This window comes from Suillus discolor (genome assembly GCF_016758755.1).
Source record: "Suillus discolor strain FC423 chromosome Unknown F5147scaffold_15, whole genome shotgun sequence".
Taxonomy (NCBI): Eukaryota; Fungi; Basidiomycota; class Agaricomycetes; order Boletales; family Suillaceae; genus Suillus; species Suillus discolor.
In genome coordinates, this window is record NW_024541262.1 from 501087 (window position 1) to 516889 (window position 15803).

At 45.1% G+C, this 15803-nt stretch overlaps 3 protein-coding genes across 3 annotated transcripts; 2 read left to right on the forward strand and 1 right to left on the reverse strand.

Annotated features, from left to right (window-relative positions):
• Positions 1–5479: 5479 nt before the first annotated feature.
• On the forward strand, positions 5480–8618 carry F5147DRAFT_771418 (uncharacterized protein; the record flags this gene model as incomplete). Its single annotated transcript, XM_041441243.1, has 8 exons — positions 5480–5491; positions 5542–5688; positions 5732–6035; positions 6084–6976; positions 7015–7482; positions 7531–7736; positions 7884–8134; positions 8182–8618. The coding sequence occupies 8 exons, from the start codon at positions 5480–5482 to the stop codon at positions 8616–8618; spliced, it is 2718 nt and encodes a 905-aa protein (XP_041295283.1).
• A 1422-nt stretch (positions 8619–10040) lies between these two features.
• Positions 10041–10408, reverse strand: F5147DRAFT_572464 (uncharacterized protein; the record flags this gene model as incomplete). The annotated part of the gene is made up of 2 exons (XM_041431088.1): positions 10041–10270; positions 10321–10408. Coding segments are annotated over 2 exons (318 nt in total), but the record flags the coding sequence as incomplete, so codon positions are not given.
• A 1859-nt stretch (positions 10409–12267) lies between these two features.
• Positions 12268–13566, forward strand: F5147DRAFT_792198 (VIT family-domain-containing protein; the record flags this gene model as incomplete). The annotated part of the gene is made up of 5 exons (XM_041443092.1): positions 12268–12355; positions 12535–12809; positions 12836–12979; positions 13035–13318; positions 13476–13566. 5 exons carry the CDS (start codon positions 12268–12270, stop codon positions 13564–13566), a joined length of 882 nt encoding a protein of 293 aa, XP_041295285.1.
• Between the last annotated feature and the right edge of the window lie 2237 nt (positions 13567–15803).

Consider the following 15803-nt stretch of genomic DNA (forward strand, 5'->3'; position numbering starts at 1 on the left):
AAATCCGAGCAAAATTTTATCCTTTTTTGCAAGCTTGGTTACATTGAACTTTCCTATCATGGTTCGTTCATCGATTGTGACGGTGAGGATGCAATAGTGAGATACGAGTCCTCCTATAGCATCGGATCCATCTGCGGTGGTAACAGGAAAAGGTGTTGAGAGTTTATGGGTTCTAATTCCATGCAGCTTAAAGAACACTTCACTGATGAAGGTTCCACTTGCTCCGGAGTCGACGACCATTGAGGTTTTGATGGTTTTCATACGCTTGTTGGAAACAATGGTAGCGGGAATACGGAGCTCCTTTTTATTTCCAAGTGATTGCACAAGTCATATAGGGATAGAAGGTACTGACATTGATACAGCCTTCTGCTTTAAAAATCCATCTCCATGAAGCATCGGTTTACTTCTTCTTCATCACTACTCTCTCCTTCTTTCTCTACTTTCCTGCGGATGGGCATTTTCTGTTTCTTGTCTTCACACAGATGGAAAGTAGTGTCATTGGCATGATGCCCTATCTGGTGACAGTTAAAGCATCATCCTTCTTTTAAGTGTCTCTTCATTTCTGGTTCAGAGAGTCGGTCTACTTCCATGGCATCATCCCTTTGAGGAGTGAAGTGGCGATCCCCATACTTCTTCTTCTTTTGGAAGGATGGGTTTTCTCATCTTTGGATAGCTTTTAATCTTTGAAATGCATTATCCAAGTTAATGCAGGTGGCAACAACAGTTTCAAAGTCATCTAGACTTTCCCTGGTATGGTAGAGATTGTTACAAAGACCTTTGTCAAGTCCTTCACGAAAGAACTCTACTTTGGTGACATTCTCGATTATCCCTGCTTTGTGGGCAAGAAGGCGATAGTTGGAGATATAGGTCTGGAGATCTCCTTTCATTTCAAGAGCCCGGACTTTAGCCATAGCTGTCCCAGCCAGGTCAATGGCTCCAAAGGCTTCTTTAAATGCAACTTTGAAGTCAGCCCAGGTTCCGTATCCGATGATGGTTTCGGCTGTGTTCACCCTTTTAGGATTCTGGGCAGCCTCCATGAAGTCTTCTTTCCAAGCAGCAGTGTTGCCCTTGGTCATAAATGTTAGTGTGAAGATAACTTTCTTTTTATTGCTGTCGTAGATCTTGTCATTGATGTCAAGGTATGCATTACAGTTCAACATGAACCTATGTGATTCGTCGCGGTCTCCATCGAATTCAGGAGGAGTACCAATCTTGCTTTCTGTTTCTTTGGTAGTCATGGCATTCAAAGGTGGTATGGGCAGTAATGCACCTAGGTTCAGGGCTCTGATCAAGGGAGTTAACGAAGTCGTGGTGTCAGGGGACGTCGCAGATGGCAGTGTCTATGGTAGGACTTTAATCTTTTTTACGACTGGGATAAGTCGAGCTGTCTAAGTCCGAATGGACGATCTGCTATAAGCAAGACAGACATGGTTTCTTCTCTCTAAAGAGAGGTCAGAAGGTTTCTGGCTAAGGCGAGTGTAGGCGACTCCCTTAGAATAGTGTTTCTTAGATAGCAAGGTTGGAGACCTTGCTAAAGGACGAGTTCCAGGTAAAACCCAGTAGATTAAAGTGAGGAATACAACCGGTAACTACTGTGCTTAAATAGACCGTATGGAGCGCACAGACCAGGCTAAGAAAGGAAGGCATAGGATGCGCTATCAATGATAGAAGTACAAGAAGATAGTAGGGTCTGAAGATAAGGGCTATGCATGGGGACAATATTGGTTGCTAACACGATAAGTGGATTTAGTGATGACATGACAAATGTACTGGAACGTGATGACCCTCTTTGTGGTCTTAACCTTCATAGTCCATAGTCCGGTTCTATAGTCAAAAGTGGGGGTGTGAGTTGACCATAACATCTTCAGGATCATATACACATCCAGCATATAAAAACATGGGCTACTGGTCACCACAAACTGTGATTTCGCCACTCTGGAGACTCTGTTTGGTACTGAAGAGGGTGATGACGGTTAGTTATTGATTGGTGGTAATAGTAGTACTCACTCTGCATTCGACCAATCAAGGCCTGCAGGACAGAGCAAAGCACCTGTTACTTCATGATTAAACCCACGGTCAGACTTAATGTTTTGAGAAAGAGGTGGTATGACTGGCTGTCCCCTGGGAACAAGCCATTCGAGGACGGCGGATTTGAGGGTCTTAGTATCATCACCTCGCGCACCAGATGCTCCTCTACCTAGCTGAAAGACAGTGAGCATAGTAATGGCATTCCAGTATTGATGACCTACCAATTCTCCTACGTGAATGATGTCCTCCTCCTCATCATTCGTCAGGCGATCCAAAAGACCAGGGTAAGAATCTATAAGTTCCATAAACACTCTGTGTTCCCGTTGATGTTAAGACTGTGCACAAAGGGTAGGACTGATTCTGAGGGGCTTGGCTTCAGCTCGTGCGCTGCGCCCCTTATCCGAGTATGTGCCCTTAATTGCAGATGACATCCGGAGGAAGTCCGTAGGACTTCCGAAGGAGTGCGGGAAAGTCCGGATCCGGATGAGTGCGAGAAAGTTCCGGAGGGGTGCAGGAAAGTTCCGGAGGAACTTCTGGAAATTACTATGGTACAGATATGTGTAATGGCTACTCAGGATGAATCCTAAGTAGAATGGAGACAGAGGAAAGGCTGCAGGGACAAAGTCTGAAGCAGAATAGGTCCGGAGGACTGTGGGAAAGTTCCGGAGGAATGTCGGGAAACCCAGAGGAGTGTAGGATCGGAGGAGTGAAGGAGTGGAGGAGCGGCCTAGGGAATTCCTCCCTAGGCCTGAGATGGATATTGACTAAGTCGGAGGACTAGAACTAGTAAGAGGACTTAGTGTGAGGTCTAGTGCGAGGACTAATATGTGTAATATTCAGACTAAAGAAATACAGGAGTTTCTACAGGGTTTATATACTAAGGAGGACATAACAGAGAATCAGTCAGTGCAGTGCAAGGCTATGTGAGGCTATGGACGGAGCATGTGGAATGCCTAACACTAGTGCATCGGAACTTAATAAAATGAAGACGAAAATGAATCAGGTACGGAAAATAAAGCACAGTCAGTTATAGGGATAACCGGATGTCCGGAAACAAGTGATTATCATAAGGGGATGAGCGCTGATTTAAGGTTTGGGTTCGGATATGAAGCATAGGTCAGATCCGGAGATCCTGGCAAGTGGATATCAGATTGAGTGTCCAGGTTTCGGATCTGGATGTGTGGATATGCAAAGGTACAGATATCCGGGTGTACAGGCATCTGGACAGATAAAGGACATGGACAGGGGGTCCGGAGGTCCGGATGAGGCGTGGGAACATTGTCGGATGTAGGTCTGGAATATGGGATATGACAGTTGAACACTAACATTGTTAGTGCTATTAGTGCTGAGAATATTTAATTATCATAATAGTACTCACTCTGCTGGGAAATGCTCTATGGGAGAATCCTGTAATTCTTCGAGTCAGAGGATACCTGAGGTCAGAAGAGCTGGATAATTGCACAATGCAAAGACCATCCGACCGAAATGTCGTCCATGGAGAACGAGGGGATTCGACGAGGTCCTGGTCAAGACTCCAAGTCAGGAAGGACTAGCATTCACTGGGGCTAAAAGTTCCCTTACACCTTTTTTCGCAGCCCCATACGAAGTGCTGAACCACCATGCTTGCGCAAAGGACCACTAGGAGGATGATTCTTGTCGCTACTCATACTAATTGATGAGGGATCTATTGAATCAGTAATAAATAAGATGCTTTATATGTGCAAAGCCCAACAGGCACATTATTGAAAACAACCTCATCAACTGAGCGCCATCGATGTCATAAAGAAAAAATGTGCCATCCAAGCGCCATAGATATCATAACATATTACGCACCCATGTGACCTTTTATGCACAGCTCAGGACCAGGGCCCCCTCTCGAATGCCCTGCAAGGATGCATTCAAGTTGGACATGATGTCATGCTAAAGAATTTGACCTGTTCAAAATAAAATTTGATACCAAAACTCATGAATTTACTTCAGACTAACTGGAGATATAGATATGACAGAGATGGCACTTGTTGCAATTTAGTAGCGATGGAATATTGCAGAGAATAACTCAGAACCACTTACCGTGTTTCCTGGAAATTAAGGTAAGGGAGTCTTCAAGTGTGCGGGTTCTATGATATTGTATTGCAATGATCAAAGATAGCGAACGACTTCAAGTTGTGCTCACAATGACTCTAAGTCAGACACGAAATCTGAGCGTACACTGCCAGTAGCTTCCGTACTAGCATCCCCATTGAAAACAAGTTTGATTATACTATCCACAAGTCCCCCGCCATCCATCCTAACAGCATCCAAATCGACTCTCACCAACTCATTCCATAACCATCTCACAATTGAATCGCCACATGCTTCCAATAATCTCCTCCGCACCAAGTCACGGTGCAGGTGTCTCTAAGCGCCCTCTCTGAAGGATTACCATATGTACGTATGGTATATATGCAGTGTCAACACTGTCAGGGTTAGGGTCTAGTATGTCTGATAAATCAAGCTAAAGTACAGCGCACACATGGTGTCAACACCAATGTATAGGATAGGATATCACTTCCGAATTAGCCTTACTATTAGGTAGTATATTTTTTATATATGGGGTATTACTGTTACTAAGCACTACACACAGTATGAGTATATCACTACGTAGCTATAGTAAACTGTCTATAACATTGAGGCGAAGGAGGAAAGAAAGTCAGGAACACAAGGCTGATATAGTGAATAACATGCGAAGTTTAGACTCAGCCAGCAACACCTGAATGCAAACCCAACATTGTACTTGGGTGTTGCCAGCTGGGTCTGAACTTCACATTAGTCATTCACTCTATCAACTGTATCTCTCCCGAGATAGACTTCTTTCCGACTTCCACTGCACAATTCAGCCTAGAATTGTGAATATAATAGAATAACGCTTTCCAGTATTTGGCTGGCAGTGTGCCGCCATCATTGTCTTATGTACTATAGTGGATCACTGATGAATAGTACGTGAAATAAATTGCTAAGTGTACAATCACTGTTGCATATTCAATGAGTCTGGCAATTGATGTCCGACCACAATCCATTTTCGATTTGTAGTAAGTGGTTGACATTAGTCATTCACTATAAATATTGATCATGAAGAGTCGTCACAGGCTTTCTTTCCACCTCGATCATTACCATACGATACTGACACTCCGAATAGATAGCTTAAAATTGAGTAGTACTAGACTTGGGCACCAATACCATTAGTAGGATCATATTATGTTTTGGAATCGGTATTGAAAATCAACCAGATAGACTACAGACAGGCCTATTCCGATTGAAGTTGAAGTTGAAGAATGTCTCGGAAACAATGTGCGGCACCAAGTGCCAATAACGATGAATGAGCTCCAAAGCGCGTCAGAAGTGATGGAGGTGAGTCGTGACTTGTACAATACCATTAGTATTGTTACTTATCACTTATGCAGGGAGTCTGGCAATGACTGCCAGTGTAAGTGAACTACATTCAGTTCTGGCTTAGTATTCTAATAATAACCATAGTCAAAAAATCTGTACATTGACACTGAAGCAGAGGAAGACCATAGCGAAGAGGATGCGGATGCAAATGTTCTTGCCGTTGAGGGTGACGGCGACCTATCTGCACAGTTGACAAACATTACGTCATTGCGTCGACGACCCACTGTCAGGGTGAGTGAAACATACAGTTCTAACAATGCATTCTGAATAACAGTTGGAGCCAAAGAATCCTTACATTGACGCTGAAGCAGAAGAAGGTTCTGATGATGAGGACAGGGATGAGTATGATTCCCTTCGTGATACCGAGGAAGAGGATGATAGTGGCCCCTCTACGCGATCGCCGAATGTTACCTGCTTGCTGGGACCGGCCGCCAAACATACTTTAGCCACAGCTATTAATGATATCATGGACAAGTACACATTGAACATGTTTAGTTTATCAAACAGACGGCTCCGTCAGACAGCTGCCTGGTCCCCAGAGACGATTCAAAGCAGGATGTATCTGTTGCTCATTTACAGTATGTCCTTATTTTCACTGCCGTTGCATGTCACTCATTGCATTTCAGGAACTTCCACCAGTTACATTGCTAAACACCTTCGGAGAAAAGGGTTCCCCATTACTGTGTCGCTTTGGGCACAAGGCCAACTTTATGTGGTTTCAGACAGTCCCAGGACCATCTCATTGTTCCTTCCAATCTCGCTTCGTCCCTCAGTGAAAGAGTATCTTTACATCTCAGATGAAGAGCATGAAGCAGTCAAATGTGCACGATTGACCTTGCCCAGTCCTGCGTGGGTGAAAATTAAGACAAGCACGCACCACAAATACCATGGCGCCATAGGTTACGTTTTTGAGGAGTCTGAGGAAAATGACAATTTCATGAAGGTATTAATCCCTCCACGGGACTTCCCCTATCCCATGCCACAGGGGTCTGTAGCACTATTTGACCTAGCCCACCCTCTGACTGGCAAGCTCACCACCGATATCATTTGCCATGGGAAAGTTGTCAGATGGACATACAAAGGAGAGCAATATTACATGGGGCTGCTACTGAAAAAATTTCACCGCTATCTTTTAGAGCTCGTCGTCGTCCCTCACCCTGATGACATTTGGTTGCATCTCCAATCTGGATGGGACACTCACTTCGTCAAGAACACTGAGCTTGCGTTTTCCATGCAGTTTTTGCGTGAAGGCGATGCAGCCAGGGTTCTTACAGGAGAGGTTCATTCAGAGATCAGTGAAGTTATCTCAATGGACCACGTGTTTGGTTCCATGTGGTTGAAAATCAACACCAATGGATTACAGAGAGAAATAGACCTTCGAGTCTGGGACGTAGAGCGTGTGTTTTGGGTCGGTGATGCGGTTAGAGTTGTAGTGGGTTCATACTTGGGGTTGGAAGGGCATATCATTGGAATGTCTGATGAGATATTTGATGTTTGTCAAGAGGATACAAAGGAAGAGGTATGTTGTAGAAAATCCTACTTAAGTATCTAACGCAGCCTGTAGATTCAAGTATCGAAGTACTACCTGGATCGTCGTCCTTTGAGACACATGCTGCAAGCACAGCTGGCACTGCCACTACTTCAAGTTGTGGAGCCTTCCCCGAACATGACCCTTTTGAAGTCGGGGATTATGTACAAGTATTTGAAGGAGAATATCTAGGGAAGTCGGGTATTGTGGAATGGTTTCCCACAGGAAGTACCATTCTATTTTTGCGGGATGCAGACCTTGACATGAACGTGGACAACATGGAAGGACCACCGCTAGTTCAAGTTCCCGTGGCAATGGTTCAGCAGACATGCCTCCCCCCAATAATTGAATACACCAAGGATAGGGGTTATGATGTAAAGCCTGGAGACTTCATGAGTGTCGTCCATGGACCTGAGTTTTGGACAACAGGCTTCGTGCACAGCGTCGACTTTCCAACGGCTCGCATGAAAATACAGTCTTCCAGTGATTACTCACTCGTCAGTCCAATGATTCAACTCGATTGGGGCATTTCTAATTTGTCACAGATCGAAGTTCCCATCAGATTCGCAATTATGTTGCGCAAAAAAAGTGTTGATGAGTTTAAGAGTGTAATCGGGAGGGAAGTATTCATTATCAGAGGTGATCTCAAGGGCTACCGAGCCACTCTATACAGCATTGCGAGCGACACCTGCACTGTTGCTATTCATGGACAAAGGCGTGTCACACTCAAACACCATGATGTTGCTACCAGGTGAGCGATGTGCATGTTTTTGTGGTGAACTAATCATTCATCAACATTAAGTTATGCAATGAGGTTGAATGGTGCAATAATTGAAGAATGTAACTTAATTTCTTTCTGCAAAATGCGGAAAAAATCATTTTTGACACCCCAATGAAGTGTGACCCCCCCCCCCCCACCCCAAGCATCAGTTCCATCCAGCTCCAACTTGAACACAGATCAGGGACCTTCCTCTTCGTCTTCTCCTGGTGTCTGGGCCCCTTGGTCCACCAGTGTTGAGGGTAACAATACAGTGCTTGACCATTCATCGGGCGTCAATGCTTCATTGACATTCGACCCCTGGACTGCCAATAATCTTGATGACATCCGTGATTGTATTGAGGCTGAAGTGGAGACATGTGCAGACCCAGGTGAGTCCTTGATGAAGGCATCACAACATCAAACTTATTGAATTTAGGTCTGCTACCATGGTTGATGAATAAAGAATTTTCTTCAATGCTATCGAAATATCATGTGTCGCTGAGAGTCTTGCCGAGCTTCATGGGAGGCCGCTTAATCAACCAATTCATGTCGACGGCATGCCCTGACCTGTTCTGCAGTGTGAATGGTCCCGCACCTGAGGAATCCATTGCAGCATACTGCACATCCAACAGTGCAGGAGCCGCCCTAAAACACTATCACATTCCTGCCAAGGATCTTAGCCCAGCGCCTCCATGCCGGGAGAACCAAAATTGCCTTGTTCTAAATGGGCAGTATCACGGGCTCGTTTTTCCTGTGGCAAAGTGTAATGTCAAATCACAGACTGTCGACCTGATCCTTATGGATGGGACTGCCTTAACATTTACATTGCGCTTTGACGAAGTGTGTCTCGTTGAACTTACACAAAATGGATAGATTTAGTACTGTGACTATCATACTATACTCTTTCGACATACATCTGCAGTGCTACCTTAGTCCATACTCATACCATGTACACTTACCATTTTGAGTTCGAAAGTTGGCACTGGGCATTACCGAACAGCATGTTGAGTGTGCTAAAGTATTTATATTTCGCATCATACACTGCCAACTGCCTGCAAACATCCATGTAGCTACAGCGATAAATATATATGATACAAGTGATGGTTGTTGGGTTTTATGCTGTATTAGATCCGAAAGTAAAAACAGCGACTGCTAACTTTCACTGTCAGGGAGAGCAATGTAGCCATTGTATTTCCAGTGATTTTTATTGTTGTGTTGATATCTAGAAGCATTTTGAATGCCAACCGATCCGCTTATACTATATGTTAGATATGCTCTGTTGAGAGAATTATGGCTGGTGATGATCATCGCTGCTCATGTTATCTCTGACTCGACATAGTCTTCAATCATGTAGGCCTGGACAGCTTGGTTTAGGACTCATACCAGCACATCAACTAAAGGTGAGATGTCCACCTACTAGCATCTGCTCTTAACTCACAACCTGACTCACCCTTTCGTGTATCAGTGTGGCATGCTCTGGTATGAAGCACATCCAAGTCATCGGGTCTGTTATGATTGCACATCTACAGATCATGGACTCCTGTTCAAATTATCCTCGGAAACGTCAGGAAGCGCGTTTTTATCTTCCTTGTGTTGCAGCAACCCTCATACTGATTGGGATATTCATCTACACTTGGACAGCAAGACCAGAAGTGCATTGGATAGTGCCAGCAATCGGTCTCACAGGCTGTTTGTCCTACACATCTCCTTCACAGATGCGATACTGACATTTCTCAAGATATCCATGTCCGGCAGATTTGTGATTTACATGGTGGTCTTTCTGTATCTCACAGATTGATGAAAATATTTTGACCTGTGCAATTGAATGAAACTCATCAATCTCATAGCTATGGGACATACACGTTGTCAGCTATTGCCAGTCAGAGCTTGTGTCGTGAGTTCGCCTCTTCCACAACTCTCGGATGCTTCTAACGCTATGAATCGCTAGGAAATTTGGCCGCATCAATCTTTCCTCTTTTCACGACACAAATGTTTGCTTGCTTGACGTATAAATGGGGTCTGACACTGTTCGGATGCATAGGTGCGGCGCTAGTGCGCATACTATGGGTGAGACAGAACTAGCTACCTGTCATGTCGTTATTAAATGAAGGCCAAGTACTTTTCTTTTATGGGTCTAGGATTCGTGCTCGAAGAAAGGTGTCACAACCAATTCTGGAGGAAGAAGAGTTGCAAGAAAATATGGAGAAGTGACTAAACATCACGGAGGAGTGATGATGAAATGCCATTGGTATTGAAAAATACTAGAGCAAAGTGTGCCAGCGCTTTGAAAGTAGACTATATAGATGCGCTTGTACTTGGATCTGACTGTGCAGCTTGAAGATCTTGGACTGATAGTAAGGACTGAATGGCAAACTCCACCCGCTGAAAATATGTTGGTGACAGGAACCCTTCATTTCCCCCTGTCAGGACGCCATTGGTGGACAAGTAGAACAGAACACCAGCATCAACTTGAAGGGCTTTCTGCAGATCAACAAAAATCACAATTTGCAAGGAGTTGCGCATCCCTATTATAGAACATGAATTGGGGAACGCATGCAGATGAGGTTTCACCTACCACTCATGACATTATCTCCCGGAATGCCTTGGGCAAGGTGAATATGATTTCGCTTCATTTTGGATAGGCCTTGTGTAGCTGACAGATATGTGAAGGACAAACTTGAACCATCTCCGAATCATCATGTAATTTACCTATGAGTTCCCCGGGCCAGGCACTAGTAAGTGTCACACATGCCGTGGATAAGCAGACATAGTAACTTATACTAGGCTGCATGTGTAGTACCTGCAAGGAATGCCCCTGATTTTCTCTAATCCACCATATCAGCGGATGAGGAGTCAGATGACTGACTCCAAGTGACCAAGTCAGCCGCTCTCAGGCTCGGCTACTAGTACTAGTAGAAGGTGAAATCATTGCTTTTGGTCTTTGTCAACGATCTCTTGCAGCTGAGAAAATTTGACGTCTCTGAACATAGGATTCGAAAGGAAGTGGTCAATGCTATTCGGAAATGTCAACAGGACTCATACAACTCACCACTTCCAACAAAGAGAATTGGACGGTCCGCATTCCAGGCCCAGTCCAGTAACTTACTAAGAGTCACTCACTGCCATGAGTCACATGTTGTGCCCACCAACTGCTAGTACCATTAGTACACGTTAGGCACCTGGACTGTCAACAAAATGGTGATTTCAGTTTTAGCAAATCGATGTAACTGCCTGGAGACATCTTTCTTGAAGAGACCAGTGTCTACAAGCAACCCTCACCCGTCGTTGTATCTGGCCGGCCTGAAATCCTACATTTCCAAACAGAACTTTCGCACAGTGATATCTGCTTGTCGAGCACCCAGACCAGGCCCAGAGAGTGGTTATGTTGATGGGTGGATGATGATGCTGAGTTGGAGTCAGTGGGCAGGTCAGAAAATCAGACGGGGTGGACCTGATGTGGCAACCACGACGAAGTGACTCTATTTCCTGGCTAGGCATCTCTGTGTCTTGCGAGTGAACATGAGAATGAAAGTAAGCAATCCTCTTGCTGTGCATGCTTCACTCGGTTCAAAGGCTTACTTTTTGTAGATGCATTTGACTTACTTGTTTATGTCTCGGGCTATGCAATGACACGTAGGCCGCCAAAGTGTCTTAGTACCGCTCTCAGCGTATGTTTCTAAGACTGGCTAAAGGTGTGCTCATTAGAAATTATGCTGTATCGCTAAACTGAGGTCATGATCAGGTTATACATCTCTACCCAAACTACTGGGTCAATAGTCGCCCCTCAAAGGATCATCTATGATAGAAATCGACGACATCAGGCTACCTCCCCATTCAGGCAACATAGCAGATGACTTCGAGATGGAACTAGACAAAGAATTCGAACACATGAAGGACCTACAAAAGGTTCAAATTACTGAAGAAACATACGAATCTGAGTCTGATCCTCGACCAACACCTTCATGTTCAAGTTGTGAAACATCAGCGCCGTTTGTGAGCACTCCACTGCAGAAACAGCACACAAACCTCGAGGCGCATCTGCGACCATTTTGGTCATCCATGTTATCATCTCGCACAATCCAAATATCTACTTTCACTGTACCTACTGTCTCAGGCAACATTGATTCGAAATGTGACACTCTTGAGGATGGTCCGCTGTATACTGAACACCTAGTCACTGGACCAGACGGTGCCTTTGCAAACCCCTTCAAGATTCCCTGGCGAGAATTATGCAGGCATCCTATAGCACAGCACAGACCATCCGACAGATCGGACATAAACTTTGAAACATGAGCTACTCATTTCTGCAAAGCTGTTACCCGAGCCTGCGCCTACACCCGCATACCTGTTCCACACAGATGTTTCAAGGAACATTTCGGTGGTCATTCCAATCACCTCTTCACCTATCCGTGTAACAACAGACATAGACGATACAGTCAAGCTCTCACATATCACGAGTGGTGCTCGTGCTGTCTTCCACAATGTTTTTTTCAAGGACCTCGAGGAGACGATTATTCCAGAGATGGGGAAATGGTACCAGTCAATGTGGGAACGAGGTGTTTGCTTCCATTACATTGTGAGTGCCATGCCACATTTCATAGTATACTCATGTTCATAATCCCCGCAGTCTAATTCTCGCTTTGAACTGCTCCCACTCTTCAAAGAATTTTTGCAGATATCCGACCTCCCGCGGATCTATTGCCCTTAAAAGTCCCCAAACAACAATTCAACACAATCCCAAATTAGTCCGTGATTTTCTGATCATTATATACCAGTAGGTCCATTCAAGCCATCATGATGATTTCAATGCTCATTGTAGTATCCTCAGCTTCACATGTGCCAGCAGCAGGTCTTTCATCTTTGGGCACCTCAAGATTAGTTGTCGTTGGCGGAATAGCTGAACTCATCGCTGGTACTATTTCTATGGACATTGGTGGTTTCTTAGCATTTTCAGCAGAACAGGATCATTGCCATTACATGCGACGCCACATACTAGTATTGGCTTGGGGGCAACAGAGTTGCATTGAACAAATGGAAAGGGAAGTATGTGCTGTACTTGTGCCCGTAGTGTCGATGAGCAGACATGCCAGGCAATCACCAAGTGTCTCAGAGATGCTGAATTTGACCTTAAAGTCAGTGCAAACAGTTCATCGTCAGACGAAGGAGTGCAGTTGCTGAGATGGAAGGACCAAGCCGGTCTGACATGGTTTTTACTCAAATTTGGAGAGGAATGGGTGTGTATTGTTTTACTTTTAAATACCGGCCATATTCATTGTTTCATTTTTAGAGGAAATCTCGATTCGTCAAGTATACTCTTCAGTGCTGATAATTGGCTTCGGATACTTGGTTGGCGGAATCATTCCCCTCATTCCATACTTTTTTGTTCAGCAAGCGCATGTAGCGCTCGTATACTCTTGTATTGTCACAGGCATCGTTCTGTTGATATTCGGAGCTGTGAAAGCTCGAGTTATGGGTGCTGGGCATGGTGTTGGAGGCTATGGTACTATATGGGGAGCAGTCAGCACTTTATTAGTTGGTGATACCGCTGCTGCTGCAGGCCACCCTATGCTCTTGTTGCATGGCTGGAAGATTCGTAGTAGCCCCTCACCAGTTACATCCGAGTCGTATGTAAAGCTTGTACTGGTATATCTACATATTGCTTAACATGATCACAACTCGGAGCCTGGGCTACAACTTGGACTCAGATTACTAATCCATGTGCCAAACAAGCTGTCTCAAGACCTCAGACTCTCAGATTGGTGTACAAGCTTACAAAGCACGTATGTCGGGTGCTTCTGGTGGAGTTCCATTTCAAAGCTAATCTCTATATAAACACTACTCGGTTGGACTACTACTACCTCTTTCCCAATTTTCATGTATGCATGTTGATGTTTTGAGGCGATTGATGTCAGTTCAGATGATATGTATACTTGTAGCAAAACTTATACAGATTGTAAGCAAACATCGTAGTACTTTATGTCCCAATTATAAGTGTATCTATAGTAGCAAAATGAAATGTGCACACCTGCAGTGTGTTAGACAAGATGGTAGGGTGTACTCCCATTCATGTAGACTCCACATAGATCAATGGAGTTACAGCCATACTTCATGGATCAACCTACAGGTATTTCAAGATGAAATCATGAGGATGCAATCATGAGCGCACCTCCGAGGATAATACATAGCCGGTACGTAGGCTCTGCCAATAAATTTCTTGACATTTACTAATAACTAAAAGATCAGCCAACCACCCATTTCGATTAAGGAAAGTGAGCCAACGCATGTAACCACAGGTTTGGGTCGCGCATTCAGCGACGTACTCCCCCCGACATATGCCTTCAGTTTGCTGGAATATTGCCACCTCAACGTATCGTTCACCTGTCCCACAAAGGCAACATGGATACCAGAAAGCATGCGCCTCATGATATTGAGCAAATAAAGAAGGGTGGATTTTGCACCCATGTCGAGTGGTTGGCCTGTAGATCAGTTGTATGCATTACTTCAGTTATAATCTCAATGCAAACAACTAATTTACCATTGAAACGTCGCCAGCTCTCTTGTGTGGCCATGGTAATGCAGTATACCATGGCATGCGGTGATAATCCTCACCAAGGTCTCCACCATCTTGGGGTTGGCTTTAAATTCTGTGGGTTCCATGGCTGAACATGCAGAAGAAGATGGGGAAGGCAGCGTGGACATCCCGGGTTGTTGTTGAATATGCCTGGCTTGCACATCTCAAAGTATATAGCCCTGAGTCTATGGCCTATAGTCTCAGTGCCATCACATTCCTGGCTATGTACGGCAGTGATGGCGCCCATTTCAGATTTGAGCCGTTATAACTCCGCCATTGCATCTTGCTGTTTTTAGGTTACCTTCAGCCATACACGCCTTGCTCTAGTTGCTCGCCCCACATGTCAGCATCCAGCTACAGTTGCGTTTGCAGGCACACTTTTACGGCGCAGGAATACTTCATTCAACACCAACACTCATGCTTGATGACAAAAAAGTGTCTTTCGTCAGCAATAACCACTTTCAAAGAGTTTGTAAGCCATAGGAAAAAGCTATGCACCTCCAAGGATGAAGCTCTCATGGTATCTGTTACAGGCATCTGTAACACCTACTGGAGCCCCTGCTCGGCCTACGCCTGCCCCCGCTCTGCTAGACTCCCCGCGCGGCGGTGCGCCGCCCGCGCCTAGAAAGACAGTGGTCTGGACCGCTATGACCCCGCCCCTGGCCTAGACGGCCTTGTACCTGATCCATGGAGGCTGTACGCCTCATGGACACCCTAGATCAGCGCATGTATACCACATGTCGCTTCATGAAGATCCGGAGCGCGCTTGGCGCTTCCTGTACCTATGCGCAGCTGCCCTTGGCGCAGCATGCTTGATCAGAGGTTAAGCCTCATGTATCTTATCTGAACCTCATGTCTTACTATCATAGATTTACGATATACTATTGATTACAGACTGAGCTAGAATACTTGTAGTACTTCCCTATAAGTAGACACAGATTATTGTACTTAGACTTTACTTTAATCTACTAGGTTCATCCCTAGAACTTGCTCATCTAAGCTTACCAACTTCCTTGTGTGAGACCGCACTTCTAAGTCGCCCCCATACGACTTAGCACGTATCCGCTAGCCCTGCATCTCGACGAGCGCCGTCTTACCGAGATCGCCGGAGGAATCCTTGACGTTCCGTCAAGGCTAGACCACGCTCAGCTTCAGTAGACTCACTCGAGTCGTCGCTGAGAAGACCTATCCTAGTTCGCACATGCCGACCAACAGTCGACGTAACAGTATCTTCACGCTGTAGAGACTAACATCTCTGTGGCCTCGTAGAGAGCTAATTATACAATGCCCTAAACACCTTCCAAACACAGCATGACCCGTATCTCATTTTGGCGCACTTGGCGCTTCATCGGCCGCTCGCCCGTTCAGGCGCTTCAGTCGCGCATCGGCACATGCATCCTCGGTTCCGTCGCTCGTCCTCCGTCCATCCATTCCATGTCCGTTCGGTTCGTTGGTGCGTATTCCTATCATATTCTCATGTATTCTGA